The sequence below is a fragment of the Pan troglodytes genome, chromosome 20 (genome assembly GCF_028858775.2).
Source record: "Pan troglodytes isolate AG18354 chromosome 20, NHGRI_mPanTro3-v2.0_pri, whole genome shotgun sequence".
Classification (NCBI taxonomy): Eukaryota; Metazoa; Chordata; class Mammalia; order Primates; family Hominidae; genus Pan; species Pan troglodytes.
In genome coordinates this window covers 15,907,167-15,931,695 of record NC_072418.2, presented here as the reverse complement: position 1 = coordinate 15,931,695, position 24,529 = coordinate 15,907,167, and the positions used below count along the sequence as shown (strand labels likewise).

Below are 24,529 nucleotides of genomic sequence, written 5' to 3'. Positions count from 1 at the left end.
AAGTCTGATTAAGCCCCTTCCCTTAGTGTGGAGAGACCCTCTACTCCTCCTGCCTTCACCCTGCTGGGTACTGGCCAGCGAAGGAGGGTTTCCATGTCTGCCTGAGGCTGGGGTCTCAAACTCAATGCCTCTGGGGCATTTCCAGTCAACCAGGAAAGCAAGTGCCATTTCTAAAACGTGAGGACCCTGGAAAACTGGAGATCATGTGGCCTGCTTCCAGGGAGCAATCGCAGCAGGCCTGGGGTTGCCAGAAAGCCAGATTGGTGGGCAAAATCTCTTGATTTTTAAACAATGGCAATAATTTTTAATTAAAAACAAGGACAAATGAAAAAACACTGCTCGGGCCCAACAAAACAGTTTTATTAGCTAGATTTGGCCCACTCATGACTTCGAGACTCCCACCCCCACCCCCCACCAAGGTCCCTTGAAGCCCCACAATGGCCACTTAACACCGGCAGTCCATGTCCACCATCTCCAGCTGGTCTCCTCCCTGACTCTCCAACTCTCTGGCCCCCTGGTTCTTCTAGCTTGGGTGGGAGGAGGCAGAGGCAGTGACTAGACAGGGGGTTTTTGAGCAGAGGCAGTGGCCACCCAGGGAGGTCCTGGGGGCAGGGATGGCCCCACCTCCCGGCCCCCAGCACCCGCCCCTTGGTGGGCCCGGGCTGATTTCTGAGCTCACCCACCCATGGGAGCTGAGTGCTTCCTGCTTCCTGCAGGCCTGGTCCCGTGCTACTCCACCCAGCCCCAGAAGCTGAGAAGCCATCCCTGAGAGGGGGGAAAAGGGCCCCAAATGCATCTTCTCCGACTCAGCGGGCAGCGAGGACTCACCCTGCAGCCGAACAGTCCCAGCTCCCTCCCGTCCTCCCCATTCCCGCTCGCCAAGGGGGTAAGAAAAGATGCTCTTCCGCTTCTCCCAATTGGCTCGAGCCGCTGCTCCTCTTGGCCGTGGGGTGAGGTCAGGGCGGGCAGGAGCGGGTGGGCAGCTCGGCAGGGCAGGGCAGGGCAGGGTGCCCGGTGAGTCCCGTGACAGATGCATTTCTGGCCCGGAGCGTAACATGCCCTCGGAACCCGCACATGTCCACCAGGCCTGACCGTGCTGGCGACCTCCACCCCCACCCCCGCCCTGGTGTTTGTGCATCGTACACGTGTGATAGATTCCGCAACTTGACCGGCTTGTGTCCTTTCGTCTCAGTGCATTTGGTTGTTGGGAGAAACAAAAACCATCTCGATTTTTTTCCTGATTGGATGATTCGGATATATTTTCTTTTTCTTGTTCTTTTGTTATTTCTTCCCCATCCCCGTTCCTTTTTCCTCCTTTCTTTTTCTTTTCTTTTCCCCATTGTGGGTGGGGCTGGCAGGGAGGGCTTATGCTTTTGAGTTGATGCCTTTTCCTCCCTCCCACCCTCTCTCTCCCAACATTATTCCTTTTTCGAGTTTTTCCTCCGCATCATCGCATTAATAGTGCTTTCTCTCTCCCTCCTTATTTGGGGTCTGGCTTGCTTTTTTCCTGTTGGTTGGCTTCATGTAGGGGCCTCTGTGAGTGGTGACAGCTCTGAGCCCTTTGGGGTGGGTGGATGGTCACCCCTCTTCCTCCATCTCCCCAGAATAACTTCATCAACCTGAGCTTTCTCCGCCTCTTCCGAGCTGCCCGGCTCATCAAACTTCTCCGTCAGGGTTACACCATCCGCATTCTTCTCTGGACCTTTGTGCAATCCTTCAAGGTGAGTCCTCGTCCCTGCTGCTGGCCCAGGGCTGAGAAGACAGGTGACCCTCATGCTCTGGCTGAATGTAGAAGTCAGATTGGAAGTGCCTCTGTGATGTAGTCGTGCAGAGAATCTGTTATCTCCAAGGCTGTTGTCAAACTTCCTGTCCCTGGAAGGGACAGCTGTAAGGGCCTCATCCTAGAGCCCCCAGAGATGCCCACCAGCCCTGGCAGGACTCTGGCGCGTGGCATATGGCCACCCAACCCAGTGGGGCAGAGCACTGGGACAAGGGAGGAAGACAGTGCAGCTGAGGGACCCCCAGCACTCTTCTTCGTTGCCTTTTTTCCCACCAGGCCCTGCCTTATGTCTGTCTGCTGATCGCCATGCTCTTCTTCATCTATGCCATCATTGGGATGCAGGTGAGTGCCATGCCCCTAAGGTTCCCAGAGCCTCCCAAGGAGGGCAGCCACCCTTAGAAAGGGGTGGGTCAGAGGAGCCTGGTTCACAGAAGCAGCCATGGAGGTTGAGCTGGGTTTCCCAGAAGCCACTGGAGGAATGGCAGCCCCTGGTCGTTACCCTCCAATTCCGCAGGTGTTTGGTAACATTGGCATCGACGTGGAGGACGAGGACAGTGATGAAGATGAGTTCCAAATCACTGAGCACAATAACTTCCGGACCTTCTTCCAGGCCCTCATGCTTCTCTTCCGGTGAGAAGGGGACCTGCTCTGATAATTCTGTTTCCATGGAGTGGGGTGCCTGCCTTCATCCTTCTGTTCCCATAGAGGATGTACCCTCTTCTTCCAATGGAAGACGTGCCTTCCTCCTTCTCTTCTGGCAGGGGCGCACCCTCACCCTTCTTTTCCGGTAGGGGGCGTGCCCTTCTCTTCTGGTAGGGGACGTGCCCTCCTTCTCTTCCGATAGGGGGCGTGCCCTCCTCCTTCTTTTCTGGTGTGGGGGTGGCCAGATGTGCTCTTATCCTTCTTTTCCCGTGAGGCTGGAAATGGGTGTCTAGGGGCCCAGGAATCCTAGCAGGGCAGAAGCAGAGGGCCCTGGGACATAGTCATCAAGGTCATTTTCCAGGCATTATCTCTGAATCTTCCTGACCACCCTGTGAGGAAGGGATTCTTGGCAGCCCTATCCGACAAATGAGAAAACAGGCTTACAGACCGTGAGGCTTGATTCTTTGGTTCGTCATCTTGGCTGCACACAAAAGTTCCTTCACTCGTTCAGTGTAGGTTTTTTGGGGGGGCTTTTTTTTTTTTTTTTTGGAGATGGAGTCTCGCTCTGTCGCCCAGGCTGGAGTGCAGTGGCGCGATCTCGGCTCACTGCAAGCTCCGCCTCCCGGGTTCACGCCATTCTCCTGCCTCAGCCTCCCGAGTAGCTGGGACTACAGGTGCCCGCCACCACGCCCAGATAATTTTTTTGTATTTTTAGTAGAGTCGGGGTTTCACCATGTTAGCCAGGATGGTCTCGATCTCCTGACCTCATGATCCGCCCGCCTCAGCCTCCCAAAGTGCTGGGATTACAGGCGTGAGCCACCGTGCCCAGCCCTTTTTTTTTTTTTTTTTTTTAGATGGAGTCTCGCTCTGTTGCCCAGGCTGGAGTGCAGTGGCGCCATCTCGGCTCACTGCAAGCTCTGCTTGTGGAGGTGTATTGAGCACCTACAGCATGCCAGGCAGGGCTGAAAAACGAGGATGCACCAGGAAATAGAGAAAAGAGACATTTTAAGCACTTTGGAAGCTAACATCCCCATGGGGAAGACGAATAATCAGGAAACAAATTATAGAGGATGCTGGAAAAAGATAAAATTCAAGAATAAAGGGGAATAGGGCCAGGTGCAGTGACTCGTGCCTGTAATCCTAGCATTTTGGGAGGCCAAGGTGGGAGGATCGCTTTAGCCCAGGAGTTTGAGACCAGCCTGGGCAACATAGTGAGACCCCGTCTCTACAAAAAAATTGTTTTTAATTAACTGGGCATAGTGCCACACACCTGTAGTCCCAGCTACTTGGGAGGCTGAGGCGGGAGGATTGCTCGAGCCCAGGAGTTCCAGGCTACAGTAAGCTATGATTGTGCCACTGCACTCCGGCCTCGGCAACAGAGCGAGACTCTGTCTCGAAAAAGAAAAATATATTTTTTTAATTTTTAAAAAAAGTTACAGAGGTAGATAGTGGTGATAGTTGCATAATAATGTGAGTTTACTTAATGCTACTGAATTGTACACTTCAAAATGATTAAATTGATAAACTTCATGCTGTGTGTATTTTGCCACAGTAAAAAATAATAAATAATGTTTTTAATCTAACAACAAAAAAAGAATAGAGGGCCGGCAGGTTATGCCTCTCTGAAAGTGTGACATTTGAGAGAAATTGGCAAGGGAGGGAGTCAGTGGGTATATGGGGAAGGGCAGGCCAAGCCGAGGGGACTGCCTGTGTAAAGGCCCTGAGGCAGGAGTATGGCTGGCATGTTTGAGGACTGTGAGGAGTCCCAGAACATACCTAGAACAGAGTGATCTAGGGAGAATATAGTATGAGATGACTGTCACCTTCATGGAGGGGAGCTTTTTTATTTTTTTCTCTGAGACAGAGTTTCGGTCTTGTTGCCCAGGCTGGAGTGCAGTGGTGCGATCTCGGCTCGGCGCAACCTCTGCCTCCCGGGTTCAAGCGATTCTCCTGCCTCAGCCTCCCGAGTACCTGAGATTATAGGTGCCCGTCACCACGCCCAGCTAATTTTTGTATTTTTAGTAGAGATGGGGTTTCGCCATGTTGGTCAGGCCGTTCTCAAACTCCTGACCTCAGGTGATCCACCTGCCTCAGCCACCCAAAGTGCTGGGATTACAGGCATGAGCCACTGCACCCGGCCTGAAGGGAGCTTTTTTTTTTTTTTTTTTTTTGAGACAGAATCTCCCTCTTTGCCACCCAGGCTGGAGTGCAGTGGCGTGATCTCAGCTCACTGCAACCTCCGCCTCCTGGGTTCAAGCGATTTTCCTGCCTCAGCCTCCCAAGTAGCTGAGACTACAGGCGAGCACCACCACACCGAGCAAATTTTTTGTATTTTTAGTAGAGATAGGGTTTCATCATGTTAGCCAGGATGGTCTCAATCTCCTGACCTCGTGATCCGCCCACCTCGGCCTCCCAAAGTGCTGGGATTACAGGCGTGAGCCACCACACCCAGCCAAGAGGGGAGCTTTTAAAGCATAACAGTGACCAGCCTGAGCAATGCAGTGAAACCCCATCTCTACAAAAAAAAAAAAAAAAAGTTTAAAAATTAGCCAGGAGTGGTGGAGTGTGCCTGTAGTCCCAGCTACTCAGGAGGCCGAGGGGGGAGGATCACCTGAGCCTGGGAAGTTGAGGCTGCAGTGAGCAGTGATTGTGCCACTACACTCCAACCTGGGTAACAGAGCAAGACCCTGTCAAAAAAAAAAAAAAAAAGAGAGAGAGAAAAGAAAGGAAAAGAAAAGAAAGAGAGAGAGAAGGAAAAGAAAATAAAAAAACATATCAGTGTCCTCAAATCCCACCCTAGACCAACTGAATCCAAGTCTGCTGGGGTGGGGCACGGGCATTGGTATTTTTTCAAAGCTCTCTGTGGACTTCAGTGCACAGCCAAGAATGTGAATTCCCTTCTCTCAGCTCCCAGTAAAAGGAGGTGGTCCACCTGGGGCTTGCCTGGCCAGCTCCAGAGCCCAAGTGCTCAACGTGTGTGCTCCACCTCCTGGGGAGGCGTTGGTACCCAGTCAGGGCTGGGTGTCCGAGTCTCTGATTTCTCCCTGTCCTCAGGAGTGCCACCGGGGAAGCTTGGCACAACATCATGCTTTCCTGCCTCAGCGGGAAACCGTGTGATAAGAACTCTGGCATCCTGACTCGAGAGTGTGGCAATGAATTTGCTTATTTTTACTTTGTTTCCTTCATCTTCCTCTGCTCGTTTCTGGTAAGTCTGTGGACACTGTGAGGGCCGTCTGGGCTCCCTAAGCCTGGCTTCCTTTCAGGGGAGTGGGTTTCTGTGGAATGTGGCTGTGTCGAAGGCTTGTTCCCTCCAAGGCTTCTCTGAACCAGCCTGGAATCAGGTGACCCTGAGCGTCTCAAACTCAGCACTGTTGACATTTGGGGGTGGCTGATTCTTTGGGGTGGGGCCATCATGTGCACTGCAGTGTATGGCAGCATCCCTGTCCTCCCCCCACCAGATGCTGGCAGCACACGCCACCCGTTCCTCCTGTTGTGACAACCAAAAATGTCTCCGGACATTGCCAGATGCCCCCAGGGGGTGGGGGTGGGGTTGGGAGTGGGGGACAGAATTCCCCCATTTGAGACTCAATGAAATATTTCAGCTGGGCGTAGTGGCTGATGCCTGTAATCCCAACACTTCGGGAGGCTGAGGTGGGAGGGTCACTTGAGCCCAGGAATACAAGACCAGCCTGGACAGCATGGTGTGAAACCCATCTCTTAAAAAAAAAAAAAAAATTGAATTAGCTGCACACGTGGTGCTGTGCACCTGCAGTCCCAGCTACTCAGGAGGCTGAGGTGGGAGGATCACTTGAGCCCTGGAGGTCGAGGCTGCAGTGAGCCATGATCACACCACTGCACTCCAGCCAGGGCGACAGAATGAGATCCTGTCTCAAAAAAAAAAAAAAAAATTGCGGGGGAAGAAATACCTCACTTTGGCCTTGTTGGGGGCAGATGTGGGAGGATTTGGGGTCACGGTGGTTCTCTTGGTGTTGGTCCCTGTTTCAGAAGCCTCCCCTCCCTCTCACTGACTCTGTTTCTTTCCATCATTCTTGGTCTTTGTCTCTCTCTCTCTCTTTTTTTTTCTTTGAAACGGAGTCTCACTCTGTTGCCCAGGCTAAAGTGCGGTGGCGAGACCTCAGCTCACTGCAGCCTCCACCTCCCAGGTTCAACCGATTCTTCAGCTTCAACCTCCCAAGTAGCTGGGATTACAGGTGCACATGCCACCACACCCAGCTAATTTTTGTATTTTTAGTAGAGACAGCGTTTCACCATGTTGACCAGGCTGGTCTCAAACTCCTGACCTCAAGTGATCCGCCCACCTCGGCCTCCCAAAGTGCTGGGATTACAGGCGTGATCCACCGCGCCCGGCCAGTCTTTGTCTCTTTGTATCTCTCTCTCTCCATCTATCTCTGTTTCTCTCTTCCTCTTCCCCATCTCTCCACTTGATCTCTCTCTCACTGGACCTCCTTGTGTGAGTGAGCATCACCTCTCCATTCCCCAGTCTTTTTCTGTCTCTGTCTCATTTCCTTTCCCCATCTTCTCTCTATCCCTCTCTCCATCTGGGCGTCTGTGTACATGTCTTTGGGTCTGTCTGTCTGTCTGTCTGTCTCCTTCTCACTCACTCATTCATTCCCTCGGTCTCTGCCCCCACTCTCTCTTGGTCCCCGGGGTCCCCACAGATGCTGAATCTCTTTGTCGCCGTCATCATGGACAACTTTGAGTACCTCACCCGAGACTCCTCCATCCTGGGCCCCCACCACCTGGATGAGTACGTGCGTGTCTGGGCCGAGTATGACCCCGCAGCTTGGTAAGAAGTCACCCCGAATCCTCCAGCCACAATACTCACCTCTCCCTGGAACTGGAACATGGGCTAGGTCAGGCCTCAGACTCTGGAGCACTGAACTCCTGGGGTCCTAGCAGGGGTCTCACAGGTTCAATCACGAGAGAAGATATAAGAATCATCACCCTTGCATACCCCAGATTAAACACGTAGGGTGCCAACCCTGCCCAAACCCTGGACTTTCTGGGAAATGAGGGAGGGCGTCAACCATGAGATGTCCTGAAGAGCCCTCTCCTCCTACGAGTCTCTCCTGTCTCTCACTGTGAAGTCTCCAGATGGTGAGGATGCATTAGCCAGGCTCCAGGGAGAAAACCAACAGCATCCCAGCCTCAGTTCTCTTGAGAGTGTGGGGAGGAGGGCTGCCTACCCTTGGCAGACAGGATTGGCAGCAACATCAGAGTAGCAGAACTCAGCTCCCACTGGGACCCGTGAACCTTGGAGTGAGAGGACATACAGGCCAGGGGAGGACGCAGAGCCTCAGGGGCCCTTGCATCTTTGTGGCCACAAAGGGAGTGGGCGCTCCCATCTGGGTAGACACCAGAGGGGTCCCTCTCCACTGACAGGCAACGGTTTCAGAGGGTGGGTTCCACCTTGTGCACGTGTATTGAGTGCCCACCCAACACCAAGCCTTGAAGGACACTCAGAGGCTTTATCTGAATACCTGGAACCCACCAGCCACTAACTGAGGATTTAGTTCAGGCTGGTCTTGGGGCCTGAAGAAGCATTACTGGGGGGCCCTCAGCAGCCTAAGCCCCATCTTCCTCTGGCCTCAGCACCAGAGAGGAGGCCGTCACGAGGAAGGTGGGCAGGAGGTGGTCTTGGCTATTCCCATAGCCTCAAACAAGTACTCCATGAGACCGAGAGGCTGGGGAGAGCCGTGGGTCTGGGGCTGGGCTTTGGCTGGTTCCTAACTCTTCCTCTTTTGATTTTAGGTCACAGCAATTGGATGCTGTCCCCAAGGCCTCTATTCCACAAGCCCCCCCACCCACCCCTGTAGCCCATGTAGACTGTGGAGGAGGCAGATGCAGAGAGAGCCCCAGGGGAGGTGCCCTGCAGTCCCGAACTCGACTGACATCCTACACCCCTGGGTCTCCCCAGTGTCTGGGAATGTACTGGGGACCTTCACTTGTCCCCAGTCTCTCCCACTCCTTCAAGCCAGGGAGACCCCAGCCTCGGGCATCATGACCTCGCCATGTGCCCAGGGAGCCCTTGTGAACCCATTGCCTGCACTAACCCCCTTTCTTCTCCTTTCAGCGGTCGGATTCATTATAAGGATATGTACAGTTTATTACGAGTAATATCTCCCCCTCTCGGCTTAGGCAAGAAATGTCCTCATAGGGTTGCTTGCAAGGTTTGACTTCCACTAAAACCTGCTAGCATCCATGGAATGAGTGTGGCTTGGGGTTCTTCAATATATATATTTCATATATATATATCTCTCTCTCTCTAAAAAAACAGAGCCATCTCTCTTTCTTGCATTAAACTAGAAAACTCTCTTAGCCAACAGAATGCAGTCATGTAGACTCGATAAAGCATGGAACATATTTCCTCCTTCCCTTCAGCCTTCAGCCATCTTTGCTTGCTCTTAGCTGAAGCTGCCCATCCTGGGGTCTCCACGGCACCCCAAATCAGACACATCCCCTGGGGGATTGTAACTTTGCATTTCTCCCCCAACCATCACCTCCACTCTCTCCCCCTCCACCCCTCACCTCCCAAAGCCCCTAGCCCTCCTCCCCTCCCTGGCACTGGCCCCTGCTCCCCACCTAGGCCCCCTCAGAGACCAGCCTCAGCCAAACCAGAGAACGTGACCCAACTGTAGAAATGACAGTGATGGCCGGGCGCAGTGGCTCATGCCTGTAATCCCAGCACTTTGGGAGGCCAAAGCAGGAGGATCGCTTGAGCCCAGGAGTTTGAGACCAGCCTGGGCAACATAGCAAGAACCCCCTTCTCTATAAAAAATTAGCCAGGCATTGTGGCGCATGCCTGTAGTCCCAGCTACTTGGGAGGCTGAGGCAGAAGGATTGCTTGAGCCCAGGAGGTGGAGGCTGCAGTGAGCTATGATCACACCACTGCACTCCAACCCAGGCGACAAGAGAGAGACCCTGTCTCTTCAAAAAAAAAAAAAAAAAAAAAAAAGGCAATGAACAAAAGCATGGCTCTACATCTTCCAAAGTGAGAATTCCCCCTCCCCTCCGCATCCCTCCAGAACTGTAGCTCAGAGCCCACGCTGAATCTGACTTTTCTCTTTTCTCTCTCTCTCCCTGCTCCCGAGCAGTGAAGTAATCTTTTTTTACTGACCTTTTCTTCCATTTTTTTTCCTCCTCTTTTCCATTGATTTGAAATATCTATTTTATCATTCTCTGCATCTTTCTCTCTCTATTTTTTCGGCTCGTGTGGATTTCTTTTTTCTTTCTTCTGTTCCTCCCCACCCCTCTTCCTTTGGTTCTCTGTTCCCATTCCCGTTTTGTTTTTTTGTTTTTGTTTTTGTTTTTTTCATTTTCGGTGCTGCCAGGGGCCGCATGCCTTACCTGGACATGTATCAGATGCTGAGACACATGTCTCCGCCCCTGGGTCTGGGGAAGAAGTGTCCGGCCAGAGTGGCTTACAAGGTAGACTACCCTTGCCGACCACCGACGTCCAGGCACTGGGTTTTTTTTTCTTCTTCTTCTTCTTTTTTTTTAGTGCTGACCAGAAACACCCGGCCGACTCTCTTTTTCCAACGTTTCTCTTCTTTTTTGTTTTTGATTCTTTTTTTTCTTTTCTCGAGTAAACTGATCATGACCATCCCTTGATTCTAAGCAGCACACTGTGTCCGTCCTTTCTGATGAGTGTCTTCGTGTTTTGAGACTCCATTATGGCCAACATGCCGGGGGGAGGGGGAGGGGAGTGCCCAGGTCCCCTTGCACCTGGTCTCCCAGGTACCAAATTGGAAACAAACACGCTTCTTCAGGGAGTCAAAACCCATGCTTCCCACTTCTGCCCACCCAGAGCAGCCCCCATGCCCAGGCTGGGGCAGGCGCCTTGCAGAGAGGGGCTTTAGCCCCCAAAAGCAGGCGAGGTCCCGGGTCCCCGCCCCTGCCACGCACACCTGAAGCTGATCTCTGACCTAGGGCCTTGGGGATTCGAGACCTTCCAAGGAGCACCAAGAACCTCTCTTCCCCTCCCTTCCCTCCCCTGGAGTTTCGTCCCCAGCCCCCGTCCCTAATCCCCCCAAGACACCCCAACATGCCTCTCCATTGTTCCAGAGTGGGCAGGCGGCCGCAGCTGGACCCCTGGACGGTGGCACACTGATGCAGGCCATGCACGCTGCCTTGGCGGGGCCTGGGGCGGGCAGGCACCATGGCCGACGGGGGTTGGTGCATGCTGGCTGAGAGAGCGAGCGTCCTGCCGCCAAGCGGCTGGGCCGGGCCACCCCTCCAGATCCCTGTCCTGGAATCTCCCTTGGTGCCCAAGGACAGATGCTCTGTTCCCTCCATTCATCCACAAGAAGTTCAGGGATGACCTTTAAAGATTCTCCCCACCCAAAAAGTATTACCCCATCATCCTATTCTCCCATCCACCTTGATCTTCTTCCCTGCGTCCCTATCCATCAACGCTATTTGTACCCGCCACGTGTTGCCACCTCATTCTTTTCCTTCCTCTGTGCACCCCTCCTCACCTAACCTATATGTCTCCCCTCACTTCTCAATCAAAGCCGGGGACAAGGTTGTCCCACCAGCATCTCAGACAATGAGCCTCTCCTGGCACCTGTCGCCCTGTGCCCCTCCCTGCCCCCCCCCCCCCCCCCAGTTTTCCTCAAGTCGCTTCTCTCAGTCTCTGCTTAGATGAATGTGTGTGCATGTGCAAGAGAGGGAGGGCGAGCCCTTCCTCTCCTGGTCTTTGTGCAGGACCACCATGGGTCCATAAGACAACTTTGTGCAAATTTGAAAAAGGCACCCTTTCCACAGAACATGCCTGTTGGAAAATTGTTGCAATCCACCAATGTGGTGAGAACAAGACACTTTTTTTCTATCAGCTGGGAAGCTGTTATATTTAATACACAAATCGGGGGCTGGGCGTGGTGGCTCATGCCTGTAATCCTAGTGCTTTGGGAGGCTGAGATGGGAGGATCACTTGAGCCCAGTTCGAGACTAGCCTGGGCAACATAGCAAGACCCCATCTCTACCAAAAAAAAATATTTTAATTAATAAATAATAAGTATATAAATCTATCATTTCCAAGATGGGAGCCCTTTGTGCAGTGTACAACCTGCACAACTGTGCACAGTGGCCCAGTCTATGTGTGTTTCTCTATTTCCCACCTCCTTCCCCACCCTACCCCCAGTGTCCCCTCCAGTGTCCTGCTCTGGATTTACCATACCCCTCCCCATCTTCAACTCGGTGTTTCCCGCCCACGTGTGTCTGAATCCCCACCCAAGTCGCCCTCACCCCCCTTCTCTGTGCCACTTCAGCCTGGGCTGGTGCACACCAGCCCAGCATCCTCTCCCATGCCACCAAGCATGGTGGACAGAGCCCCTGCCTGGGACATGGGGAATCTTTTCTTCCCTGGGCTGGAAGGGAGTGCCCCTCACCCCTTCCCCCTGCCATTGCACAGAGAGCCAAGATCCGGACATGCCCCTGAGATACACTTCCCACGGAGCTATGAATGAGTCTCGAGATTCCGTCTGCATGCGCCCCTGTCTGTGCTGTTCTGTGTCACAGCCTCGCTGCATGCCTGCGAGGGGCCTGCCCCGTCAGTGGGGGGCTGCCTGCCTGCTGCTTCTCAGAGGAATGATGTGGTCTGTGACCATCTGCTCTGTCCTGGTCTGGGCCAAGCCAGGGGTTGGGTGTGGGGAGCCAGCGGCGCCCCCCACCAGCGGCTGTGGTCCTGGCCCCCTCAGCCTTGGCTATTGCATGCACTGCTCAAATCCAGCTTGTGCTCTTTTTCTTTGGGGTCAGACCGAAATGGGGCCGTCCAGAAGAACTCTGGGGCAGGGCGGGGGTGGGGCAAGGATTGAGGCAAACCCTGGAAATGCCAGTTCTCAGCTCAAGCAGGTGGGGGGGAAAAGGAGAGGGCAGGGGACCAGAAGTACAAGAGAGCCTTTTGTGCCCTCCCTGCGGGCCACCAAGAGAAACTGAGTACTGGGACAGGTAACCTAAGTAAGGGACACCTCAGCCGCCACAGCTTTCAGAGTTCTTCCTGGGACTCCCTGGGTAGGGGCGGGTGCGGCTCACGGGAGACCCAGGAGGGATGCCTGGGAATGACTGCGCTTGCCTTGGGTTTTCTGTAGCGGCTTCTGCGGATGGACCTGCCCGTCGCAGATGACAACACCGTCCACTTCAATTCCACCCTCATGGCTCTGATCCGCACAGCCCTGGACATCAAGATTGCCAAGGGTAAGGAAGGGACAGGGGCGGGCACAGACAGGCGTGACAGGGTGGAACCGGGGATCTCCCTCCCTACCCCAAACTAGAGGAGCTGCTGTCACCACCCGGATCTTCATTCACTCTTCCCTTCATTCGTTCCACAGGGTTTTTTGGGGTTTTGGGTTTTGGTTTTTTGTGGGTTTTTTTTTGAGACAGAGTCTTGCTCTGTTGCCCAGGCAGCAGTGTGGTGACATGATCGCAAGTCACTGCAGCCTTGACCTCCCAGGCTCAAGTGATCCTTCCACCTCAGCCTCCCCAGTAGCTGGGACTACAGGCACACACCACCATACTCGGCTAATTTTTTTTTTTTTTTTTTTTGGTGTGACAATTTCCCTCTGTCACCCAGGCTGAAGTGCAGTGGTGTGATCTTGGCTCATTGCTACCTCCGCCTCCCGGGTTCAAGCGATTCTCCTGCCTCAGCCTCCCAAGTAGCTGGGATTATAGGTACCCACCAGCACACCCGGCTAATTTTTTATAGTTTGGGTAGAGACGGGGTTTCACCATGTTGGCCAGGCTGGTCTCGAACTCCTGACCTCTGGTCTCAAACTCCTGACCTCAAGTGATCCACCTGCCTCGACCTCCCAAAGTGCTGGATTACAGGCGTGAGCCACCATGCCCAACCTAATTTTTTATATTTTTTATAGAGATGGGGTTTCATCAGGTTGCCCAGGCTGGTCTCAAACTCCTGGGCTCAAGCAGTCCTCCCACCTTGGTCTCCCAAAATGCTGGTATTACAGGCATGAGCCACCACACCCAGCCCATTTGGCAGATATTTAGTGCACTCCTTCAATGTGCCAGAGACCCGTCCAAGCAGGGGAGGACCCAGCAGCTTACACTTTAGATGGATGGGGAGGCCGCCACTGAGGAGGTAAGGCAGTGTCTCATGGATCCCTGGGGGGAAGGTGCTCCAGGCAGAAGGACTGGCAAAGGCCCTGACAGAGGGGTGAACACAGGACACCCGGGGCATTGAGCTGACTCACCTTCTGAGTGAGGGCACGCCACGCAGGTTCAGAGCAGAGGAGGAACCTGACCCAACTCACATTTGAACAGGTTCCCTCCGGCCACTGAGGGGATGGGAGACCGAATGGAGGCCAGTGTGGGGGCTGCTGATATCATCCGGGTGGAGACAGGACGGCAGCTTAGATCTAGGGGTAGGCTTGACGTGGTGGCTCACGCCTGTAATCTCAGCACTTTGGGAGGCCAAGGTGGGTGGATTACTTGAGGTCAGGATCACCAGCCTGGCCAATGTGGTGAAACCCCCGTCTCTACTAAAAATACAAAATTTAGCCAGACGTGGTGGTGGGTACTGTAGTCCCAGCTACTAGGGAGGATGAGGCAGAAGAATCGCTTGAACCTGGGAGGTGGAGGTTGCAGTGAGCTGAGATCACGCCACTGCACTACAGCCTGGGAGACAGAGCAAGACTCTGTCTCAAAAATTAAATTAAATTAAATTAACTGGACATGGTGGCATATGCCTGTGGTCACAGCTACTCAGGAGGCAGAGATGAGAGGACTGCTTGAAGCCAGGAGTTTGAGGCTGCAGTGAGTCATGACCGCACCACTGCACTCCAGCCTGGGCCACAGAATGAGATCCTAGCTCAAAACAACAGAAAGAAAAAGAAAAAAAATTTTTTTTAAAGCTGAGAAGGGGCTGGGCGCAGTGGCTCACGCCTGTAATCCCAGCACTTTGGGAGGCCAAGGTGGGTGGATCACAAGGTCAGGAGTTCAAGACCAGCCTGGCCAACATGGTGAAACCCCATCTCTACCAAAAATACAAAAAGTAGCCGGGTGTCATGGTGGGCACCTGTAACCCCAGCTACTCCGGAGGCTGAGGCAGGAGAATCACTTGAACCTGGGAGACAGAGGTTGCAGTGAGCCAAGATCGTGCCACTGAACTCCAGCCTGGATGACAGAGCAAGATGCTGTCTCAAAAAAAAAAAAAAAAAAAAAGCTGAGGCGGGGCACGCTGGCTCACGCCTGTAATCGCAGCACTTTGGGAGGCCGAAGCGGGCAGATCATGAGGTCAAGAAATCGAGACCATCCTGGGTAACACGGTGAAACCCCGTCTCTACTAAAAATACAAAAAATTAGCTGGGTGTGGTGGCGCACACCTGTAGTCCCTGCTACTCAGAAGGCTGAGGCAGGAGAATTGCTTGAACCCGAGAGGCAGAGGTTGCAGCGAGCCGAGCTTGTGCCACTGCACTCCAGCCTGGGTGACAGAGTGAGACTTCCTCTGAAAAAAAAAAAAAAAAAAGCCGAGAAGGCTGGACATGGTGGCTCACACCTGTAATCTCAGCATTTTGTTGAGGCCAGGCACAGTGGTTCACGCCTGTAATCTGAGCACGCTGGGAGGCCGAGGTGGGTGGATCACTTGAGGCCAGGAATTTGAGACCAGCCTGGCCAACATGGCGAAACCCCATCTCCACTAAAAATACAAAAATTAGCCAGGCATGGTGGTGCACACCTATAATCCCAGCAACTTGGGAAGCTGAGCACAAGAATTACTTGAACCTGGGAGGCAGAGGTTGCAGTGAGCCGAGATCAAACCATTGCACTCCAGCCTGGGGGACACAGCAAGACTCTGTCTCAAAAAAAAAAAAAAAAAAAAAAAAAAAAAAAGAAAGAAAAGAAAAAACAAATGGGACCAGAGAGAAGGAGTGGGTGGGAGAGGAGCAGGTGGATAGTCCCACACATGGGAAGGTGCTGAGCCCAGCTGAAACCACTAGTAAGTCAGGAGGAGGGAAGACTGAGCCTCGGGACATATGTGCCTTCCAGGGTCTTGAGGGAAAGAAGGGAGGAAGAGCCAAGGCTACGTGGCAAGACTCAAGGAGGAAGTGGCAGGGAAGGTGGGGGACTAGAGGGGTGGAGGACAGATATTGTTAATGCCAGGAACAAAGTGAAGGTAAAGAGAGCACAAGAAAGTTGGGAGCAGTGGCTCACACCTGTAATCCCAGCACTTTGGGAGGCCGAGGCAGGAGGATCACTTGAGGCCAGGAGTTCAAGATCAGCCTGGCCAACACAGAGAGACCCCATCTCTACAGAAAATTTTAAAATTAGCCAGGTGTGGTGATGTGCACCTGTAGTCCCAGCTACTTGGGAGGCTGGAGTGGGAGGATCACTGGGGACCGGGATGTCAAGGCTGCAGTGAGCTATATGATGACCACAGACACAGCAGCTTAAGACACACCTATTTGTCAGCTCACGGTCCTGTAGGTCAGAAGTCCAAAAAGCTGGACTGGGCTGTCTGCTGAGGGTCTCACGAGGCTGAAATCAAGGTGTCAGCCAAGCTGGGCTCCTCTCTGGAGGATCTGGGGGAGAATCTACTTCCAGGTTCATTCAGGTGTTGGCAGAATTGAAGTCCTTGTGGCTGTAGGACTGAGGTCTTGTTTTATCACTGGCTTTTTAGCATTTTGCTCCTGGAAGTGCATGTAATCCTCCATGCGCTCTCATTCTCTCTGACTTCCCCATCTGCCACCCAGCAGAGACAATATTGTGCTTTTCAAGGGCTCACCTGATTGGGGCAGGCCTACGCTGATCATCTCTGTATTTTGAGGTCAGATGACTTGATATTTTTTTTTTCTTGAGACAGAATTTCACTCTTGTTGCCAAGGCTGGAGTATAAATAGTGTGATCTCAGTTCACTGCAATCTCCGCCTCCCAGGTTCAAGCAATTCTCCTGCCTCAGCCTCCTGAGTAGCTGAGATTACAGGTGCCCACCACCAAGCCCAGCTAAATTTTTTTGTATTTTTAGTAGAGATGGGGTTTCACAAGGTTGGCCAGGCTGGTTTTGAACTCCTGACCTCAGGTGATCCACCCGCCTCAGCTTCCCAAAGTGCTGGGATTACAGGAGTGAGCCACCATGCCCAGCATTTTCTTTCTTTTTTTTTTTTGAAATGGAGTCTTGTTCTGTCACCCAGGCTGGAGTGCAGTGGCGCAATCTCGGCTCACTGCAACCTCCATCTCCCGGGTTCAAGTGATTCTTCTGCCTCAGCCTCCCGAGTAGCTGGGACTACAGATGCGTGCCACCACGCCTGGATAATTTTTTGTATTTTTAGTAGAAATGGGGTTTCACCATGATAGCAGGATGGTCTCGATCTCCCAACCTCGTGATCTGCCCACCTCGGCCTCCCAAAGTGCTGGGATTACAGGCGTGAGCCACCGCGCCGGGCCTCCGGTATTTTAATTATATCTGCAGAGTCCCTTCATAGCCTGGGCAATGGTCCCTAGATTAGTGTTTGAATAAACAATCTTGGCGGAAGGGCAGCTTTTGAATTCTGCCTACCACAGTTCCTTCGTTTGTACAACGGGTCTAACAACACCCCCACTCTTTGTATGTAATGCCATCGTAACTCAGCTGCTGTGGCACTCTGAGAATCTGTGTTCAGGGGTCCCAAAACCACCCACAGGTTCAGTGATTCCCTGGAAGAACTCAGAACTGAGAAAAGTTTTTATACTCACAGTTTATTACAGTGAAAGAATATAGATTAAAATCTGCAAAGGGCCGGGCACGGTGGCTCACGCCTGTAATCCCAGCACTTTGGGAGGGCGAGGTAGGCAGATCACTTGAGGTCACGAGTTCAAGACCAGCCTGACCAACATGATGAAACCCTGTCTCTACTAAAAATACAAAAATTAGCCAGGCGTGGTGGCTGGCGCCAGTAATCCCAGCTACTTGGAAGGCTAAGGTAAAAGAATCACTTGAACCCAGGAGGCAGAGGTTGCAGTGAGCCGAGATCCCGCCACTTCACTCCAGGCTGGACAGAGTGAGACTCTATTAGGAAAAAAAAAAAAAAAAATCTGCAAAGAGCCTGGCATGGTGGCTCACGCATGTAATCCTGGCACTTTGGGAGGGCAAGGCGGGCAGATCACTTGAGGTCACAAGTTTGAGACCAGCCTGGCCAACATGGCGAAACCCCGTCTCTACCAAAAATACAAAAATTAGGCATGGTGCCAGACCCCTGTAATCCCAAGTACTCAGGAGGCTGAGGCAGGAGAATCGCTTGACCCTGGGAGGCAGAGGTTGCAGTGAGCTGATACTGTGCCATTGCACTCCAGCCTGGGTGACAAGATCAAAACTCTGTCCAAAAAAAAAAATTAGCCAGGTGGGGTGGCATACACCTGTAGCCCCAGCTACTCCAGAGGCTGAGGCACAAGAATCCCTTCAACCCAGGAGACAGAGCTACATTAAGCCAAGATCATGCCACTGCACTCCAGCCTGGGCAACAGAGCAAGACTCTGTCTCAAACAAACAAAATCCAAAAACATAAAATGCGCAAAGGAAGGGCATCTGGGGAAGGGTCCAGGAGACACCAGGCGCGAGCTTCCAGTTGTCTGCCTCCAGTGGAGTTGCACAGACAACGCTTAATTCTCCCTGCAGTGTGTGACAACACGCACCGTGTACTGCCAACCAGGGAAGCTCACCTGAGCCTTGGTGCCCCAGGGTTTTTATTGAGGGTTTGTCATATAGGCAGGGCTGACGTAGTTACTCAGTCTCCAGTCCCTCCAGAGGTCAAACTGATACCACGTGGCCAAAGACCCCAACGATAAATCGCACTGTTAGAATGAACTGTATGGAAAATTATCCAGGCGTGGTGGCGGGCAGCTGTAATCCCAGCTACTGGGGAAGCTGAGGCAGGAGAATCACTTGAAACTAGGAGTCCGAGGTTGCAGTGAGCCAAGATCGTGCCATTGCACTCCAGCCTGGGCAATAGAGCAAAAACACCATCTCAAAATAAATAAATAAATAAATAAATAAATAAATAAATAAATAAATAGAATGAACTGTATTGGCCGGGTACAGTGACTCATGCCTATAATCCCAGCACTTTGGGAGGCTGAGGCTGGAGGATCGTTTGAGGCCAGGAGTTCGAGACCAGCCTAGGCAACATAGTGAGACCCTATCTCTTTTAAAAAGAAAAAAAAAAAGAATGAACTATACAGTGTGGCCCAAGGCCCCCTGCTAAATAAAGACACTCTTCAGGCAGGACATTTCAAAGGCTTAGAGATCACCTCCCAGGAGCAAGTCAATGGACCAGTCCTTTCATTGGAATGTGCAGGGTTTGGACAACACCAGCCTACTGAGCTAGTCCTTACTGCTTAGAACCCCAGCTTCTATGACACCTACTGGATTCCCTTCCTGAGGGTTTCAAAGACTCCTGGAGATGTCTCTGCATTTGGCTGTCACAGTTGTTACTTGTACCCCAGATGCCACTCAGTTCCCTGAAGACAATGATCCCCCAGATTTCTCAGCCAGGAGCCCCTCCACCTCTTGTCCTCAGGGGGTGCCAGGCCTCATCCTGGAGTTCCACAGCTGAGCCAGGCTCTCGGGGTTAAGGAAGGTCAAGAGGGTGTGGGGACAACAATGGAAGAGTGATAACAGTGGCAGCCCTTTGAGCAGATGCGAGTCTCAGGAGAATATAACACGCTTCCTTTTCATAGCTCAGCTCACTTTCTAAGCACACTGAGCTTCCTTTCCAGCAGGCTAAGGGGCTGCAAAGGGGGTACAGATTAACCTCATTCTTCAGATTCTCAAAAATGGTGTCACCATTCATTGCTGGAGACTGGGAGAAAGGGGGCAAGTCCATCTCATTCTCTCTGTCTCTGTCTCTCTCTCTCTCTTCCCTGTCCATCTGTTTCTCTCTCCCACCCACCCCTCTGTTCTCTCTGCCCAGAAGAATCTCTATTTTGGTTTTGGTTTTGTTTGTTTTGTATTGTTCTGAGATGGAGTCTCGTTCTGTCGCCCAGGCTGGAGTGCAGTGGCGCAGTCTCAACTCACCACTGCAGCCTCCACCTCCCGGGTTCAAGCAATTCTCATGCCTCAGCCTCCCGAGTAGTTGGGATTACAGGCCCACGCCACCACGCCCAGCTAATTTTTGCATTTTTACTAGAGACTGGTTTCACCATGTTGACCAGGCTGGACCCTATCCTCTTTCAAGCCTCCCACCCCAGGCATTGAGGGCAGAGCCAACCACCTGCCTGAACCAATTAGCATATTAAACATAAACCCAGTTAGCATATCCAAATAGCAGCCCACAGTGACATTCTGACTGTCAGAATGTGGATTGCTTGAGCCCAGGAGCTCAAGGCTTCGGTGAACAAAGATTGTGCCACAGCCTGGGCAACAGAGTAAGTCCCTGTCGATCGATAGATAGATGATAGATAGATAGATAGATAGATAGATAGATAGATAGATAGATAGATAGATAATTTTTTAAAAAAATAATAGGCCAGGCGCAGTGGCTCATGCCTGTAATCCCAGCACTTTGGGAGGCCGAGGCAGGCAGATCACCTGAGGTCAGGAGTTCGAGACCAGCCTGGCCAACATGGTGAAACCCTGTCTCTACAAAAATATAAAAATAGCCAGGCAGATGTCTGTAATCCCAGCTACTCGGGAGGCTGAGGTAGGAGAATCGCTTGAACTCTGAAGGTAGAGGTTGCAGTGAGCCGAGATCGTGCCATTGCACTCCAGCCTGAGTGACAGAGCGAGACTCCATCTCAAAAATAATAACAATAATAAAAATAATAAATGCTCTGGCCCCAAAGTGGCACATTACATGGTGCACACCCCATTAGCAAGAACTCATCACATGGCCCTGCCAACCACAGGAGGAACCCCCCCATGTACTCAGGTAGGAGGGCCAGGAAACACCGTCAGAGAGCTTTAATGACCACCATGACTGGGGTGAGGGACGAGGGACTGGCTGCAGGCCAAGGGCATGTCCGTGGCAGTGGAGACTTGGGAAAGGGGAAAAGACCTCCTCTGAGCCACGCACAGTGGCTTTCATCTGTAATTCCAGCACTTTGGGAGGCTGAGGTGGGAGGATCTTGAGCCCAGGAGGTCGAGACTGCAGTGAGCTATGTTTGTGCCACGGCACTCCAGCCTGGGCGACAGAGCAAAACCCTGTCTCAAAAATCAAAATAAAACCAAACCCAAAACCTCCTCTGTTGGGGATGCTCCAGGGCGTCCCAGCCTTGAACAGATGGGTCACTGCAGTAATAATCCTATGGCAGACACTGTCCCAAGGCTGCACGCACGTTACTTTGATCATCAAACAACCAGGTGATAGCCAGACATGGTGGTGTGTGCCTGTAGTCCCAGTTACTCAGGAAGCTGAAGCGGGAGAATCTCTTGAACCTGGGAGGCGGAGGTAGCAGTGAGTCGAGATCACATGACTGCACTTCAGCCTGGGAACAGAGAGAGACTCTGTCAAAAAAAAAAAAAAAAAAAACAGGCCAGACGCGGTGGCTCACGCATGTAATCCCCAGCACTTTGGGAGGCTGAGGAGGGTGGATCACCTGAGGTCAGGAGTTTGAGACCAGCCTGGCCAACATGGTGAAACCCCATCTCTACTAAAAATACAAAATTAGTTGGGCGTGGTGGTGCACACATGTAATCCCAGCTACTCGGGAGGCTGAGGCAGGAGAATCGCTTGAACCCAGGAGGCAGAGGTTGCAGTGAGCTGAGATTGCACCATTGCACTCCAGCCTGGGCAACAAGAGTGAAACTCCGTCTCAAAAAAAAAAAAAAAAAAACAACCAGCCAGGCGCGGTGGCTTACGCCTGTAATCCCAGCACTTTGGGAGGCCGAGGCGTGTAGATCACCTGAGGTTAGGAGTTCGAGACCAGCTTGACCAACATGGTGAAACTCCGTCTCTACTAAAAATACAAAAAATTAGCCAGGCATGGTGGTGCATGTCTGTAATCCCAGCTACTCGGGAAGCTGAGACAGGAGAATTGCTTGAACCCAGGAGTCGGAGGTTGCAGTGAGCCAAGCTCGTGCCACTGCACTCCAGCCTGGGCAACAGAGCGAGACTCTGTCTAAAAAAAAAAAAACACACACACACAAAAACACACACAACAACCAGGTGAGGCAAGTACTCTTGCTATCGTCTCCATTTCACAGATGGAGAAACTGAGTTACTAAGTGGTAGAGTAACCTAAGTCATGCAGCCGATAACTGGGAGACAAGATTGGGACCCAGGTCGCCCAGCTGTTCTCCATGCTGGGCTGTCTCCTGCACAGCTGCTCCATGGTCCTGGCCCCACCGAAAACCAGAGCCCACAAGGTCATTCCGGCAGCACTGCCCAGGGCCTCCTCTGGGCCAGGCCGTTGGGGAACTGGAGACCCCATGGGGACCAGAAAGATTGGGGTCTCGTTCTCAGGAGCCTATGGCTTTGCAGCTGACCCAGAGTCCAGCTGACACCCAGGCAGGCAGTCAGGGTCTGTCTACACCCCCATTGCAGGAGGAGCCGACAAACAGCAGATGGACGCTGAGCTGCGGAAGGAGATGATGGCGATTTGGCCCAATCTGTCCCAGAAGACGCTAGACCTGCTGGTCACACCTCACAAGTGTAAGAGCCGAGCCCAGCCCTGGGATCCAATCCACCAGGACAGTTGGAGGGGGAGGGAAAGGGGAGGCCTGGGGAGAGTGTTGGCCTGGGCTGGTATACACAGGGACCCAGGACAAGGGCCCCAAAGAGGCCTGCCCTTGGTGAGCTCGCCGTGTGTGTGCCCCCAGCCACGGACCTCACCGTGGGGAAGATCTACGCAGCCATGATGATCATGGAGTACTACCGGCAGAGCAAGGCCAAGAAGCTGCAGGCCATGCGCGAGGAGCAGGTGCGCTGTTCGCCGCTCTGGGGACACCTGGGCTGGGGACAGTGGCTTGCATGTCACCATGGGAACCAACTGGAATATGAGGGTGGCTGAGCCCCAGGGCAGGTCCCTGAAAAGTAGGGGCTGGGCACAGCAGCTCACACCTGCAATCTCAGTGCTTTGAGAGGCCAGGGCAGAGGGATCGTTTGAGACCAGGATGAGACCACCCTGGGCAACACAGTGAGACTCCATCTCTACAAAATAAAACATTAGCCAGGCATGGTGGTGCACACCTGTAGTCCCAGCTATTTAGGAGGCCAAGATGGGAGGATCACTTGAGGCCAGGAGTGGGAGACCAGTCTGGGCAACATAGAAAGACCCATATCGCTACAAAAAAAAAAATAAAATTAGCTGCATGTGGCACCATGCACCTGTGGTCCCAGCTACTTGGGAGGCTGAGGCAGGAGAATCACTTGAACCTGGGAGGTGGAGGTACAACCAAGATCAAGCCACTGCACTCCAGCCCGGGTGATAAGAGCAGGACTCTATCTCAAAAAAAAAAAAAAAAGTTCTTGCCAAGGACACATCATGTGGATTCATTCTTCATTCAGCTGCTCCACCAACACTTATTGAGTATTACTGTGTGCAGGGCACTGTTCTCAGTCCTTGGGGATGCACCCATGGGGAAAATAGGCCAGAATCCCTGCCCTCAGGGAGCAGACATTCCAAGTGGGGAAAGGCCGATGGTAGCAAATGACTGAATCGTGCAACATCCAGCAAAGATAAAGAAAGTGTCGTGGGGGAAAGTGGAGAAGAATCCAGAAGATAGGAGTATCCAGGGGAGGAGGGGATGCGGTGGGAAATGGGTAGTTGGGGAGCCTCCCTGAGAAAGTGACATGTGAGCAAAGGCTTGAAGGAAAAGGGGAGAGGGAGTGAGCTAAGCAATACCTGGAAGGGTGTTCCAGGCAGAGGGAACAGCCAGTGCAAAGGCTCTGAGGCTGGACCGTGCCTGGGTTGTTTGGGTAACAGCAAAGAGGCCAGTGTGGTGGAAAAGAGCAGGGAGGAGACAAGGGCAAGGAGGTGACAGGGCAGATCCTTCAGGGCCATGGGAGCTGCAGGAAGGACTCTGGCTTTTTCCCCAAGTGAAGTGGGAGCCATGGAGGGTTCTAAGCAAAGGAGGGATAGGACCTGACTCAAGTGCTCATGGGCGCCCTCTGGTGGCTCTTGTGGAACAGTGGGGTTGAAGGTAGGAGCGGGAGACCTGGGAGAAGGTGCCTGCAGTGGGAGATGAGGACGTGGGACCAGGCTGGGGCTATGACTTGGGTGGAGGAGTGAGAAGTGGTCCAGTTCTGCGTGGAATTGGAAGGAAGGGTCTAGATGGATGAGACCTGAGAGTGTGTGTGTGTGTGTGTGTGTGTGTGTGTGTGTGTGTGTGTGTATGTGTATACTGGGGATGTCGCAATGCCTTCTGGGTACCACCGTCCCACCACCCCACCCTTGTCCACACACTGCTCTCTGCCCCATTCCCCAGGACCGGACACCCCTCATGTTCCAGCGCATGGAGCCCCCGTCCCCAACGCAGGAAGGGGGACCTGGCCAGAACGCCCTCCCCTCCACCCAGCTGGACCCAGGAGGAGCCCTGTGAGTGTCACCCCTGCCAGGGAGGTGGAGTGTGGGGGTGCCGTGGTCCCCACGTTCTGGAAGCTGCCCAAGCGCCCACTGCTACCCCGGCCTCTGTCCCCCATGCAGGATGGCTCACGAAAGCGGCCTCAAGGAGAGCCCGTCCTGGGTGACCCAGCGTGCCCAGGAGATGTTCCAGAAGACGGGCACATGGAGTCCGGAACAAGGCCCCCCTACCGACATGCCCAACAGCCAGCCTAACTCTCAGGTGCCTCTGTCCCCCAACTCCCCAATGGCTCCCAGGGCCCGGGTGGTTCAGGTGGAAGGGATCTGGGCCCCCCACACACACACACCTGCAGCTCCCTCCCTCTGCAGACACCAGGGATCTGGAGGTCAGGCCCCAGAGCTCATCTGGCTTTGCCATCTGCTCCGCAGTCCGTGGAGATGCGAGAGATGGGCAGAGATGGCTACTCCGACAGCGAGCACTACCTCCCCATGGAAGGCCAGGGCCGGGCTGCCTCCATGCCCCGCCTCCCTGCAGAGAACCAGGTGAGGGCTTTCACCACTGCCCTGGGGCTGGACCCCTCACTCTGCACTGGGTGGGGCCAGGCCCCCCAACAAGCAGCCCAGTGCATTCCCCTCCCTGCC

General features: G+C 53.1%; 1 protein-coding gene across 9 annotated transcripts in view; it reads left to right on the top strand.

Moving 5' to 3' along the window:
* Positions 1-24,529, top strand: part of CACNA1A (calcium voltage-gated channel subunit alpha1 A) — a 418,584-nt gene that overhangs the window by 388,501 nt on the left and 5,554 nt on the right. For 6 of the 9 annotated variants that reach the window (XM_054673094.2, XM_054673090.2, XM_054673092.2 and 3 more), the window contains 12 exons: positions 1,605-1,721; positions 2,057-2,122; positions 2,295-2,410; positions 5,477-5,627; positions 7,102-7,229; positions 9,775-9,871; positions 12,532-12,637; positions 21,910-22,017; positions 22,185-22,285; positions 23,793-23,902; positions 24,011-24,149; positions 24,317-24,430. In XM_054673094.2, the coding sequence (XP_054529069.1) occupies positions 1,605-1,721; positions 2,057-2,122; positions 2,295-2,410; positions 5,477-5,627; positions 7,102-7,229; positions 9,775-9,871; positions 12,532-12,637; positions 21,910-22,017; positions 22,185-22,285; positions 23,793-23,902; positions 24,011-24,149; positions 24,317-24,430 (1,353 nt within the window). Of the gene's footprint in view, positions 1-1,604; positions 1,722-2,056; positions 2,123-2,294; positions 2,411-5,476; positions 5,628-7,101; positions 7,230-8,516; positions 8,614-9,774; positions 9,872-12,531; positions 12,638-21,909; positions 22,018-22,184; positions 22,286-23,792; positions 23,903-24,010; positions 24,150-24,316; positions 24,431-24,529 lie in introns of all 9 variants that reach the window. The other 3 variants (XM_054673093.2, XM_054673089.2, XM_016935248.4) reach the window with 1 other exon arrangement.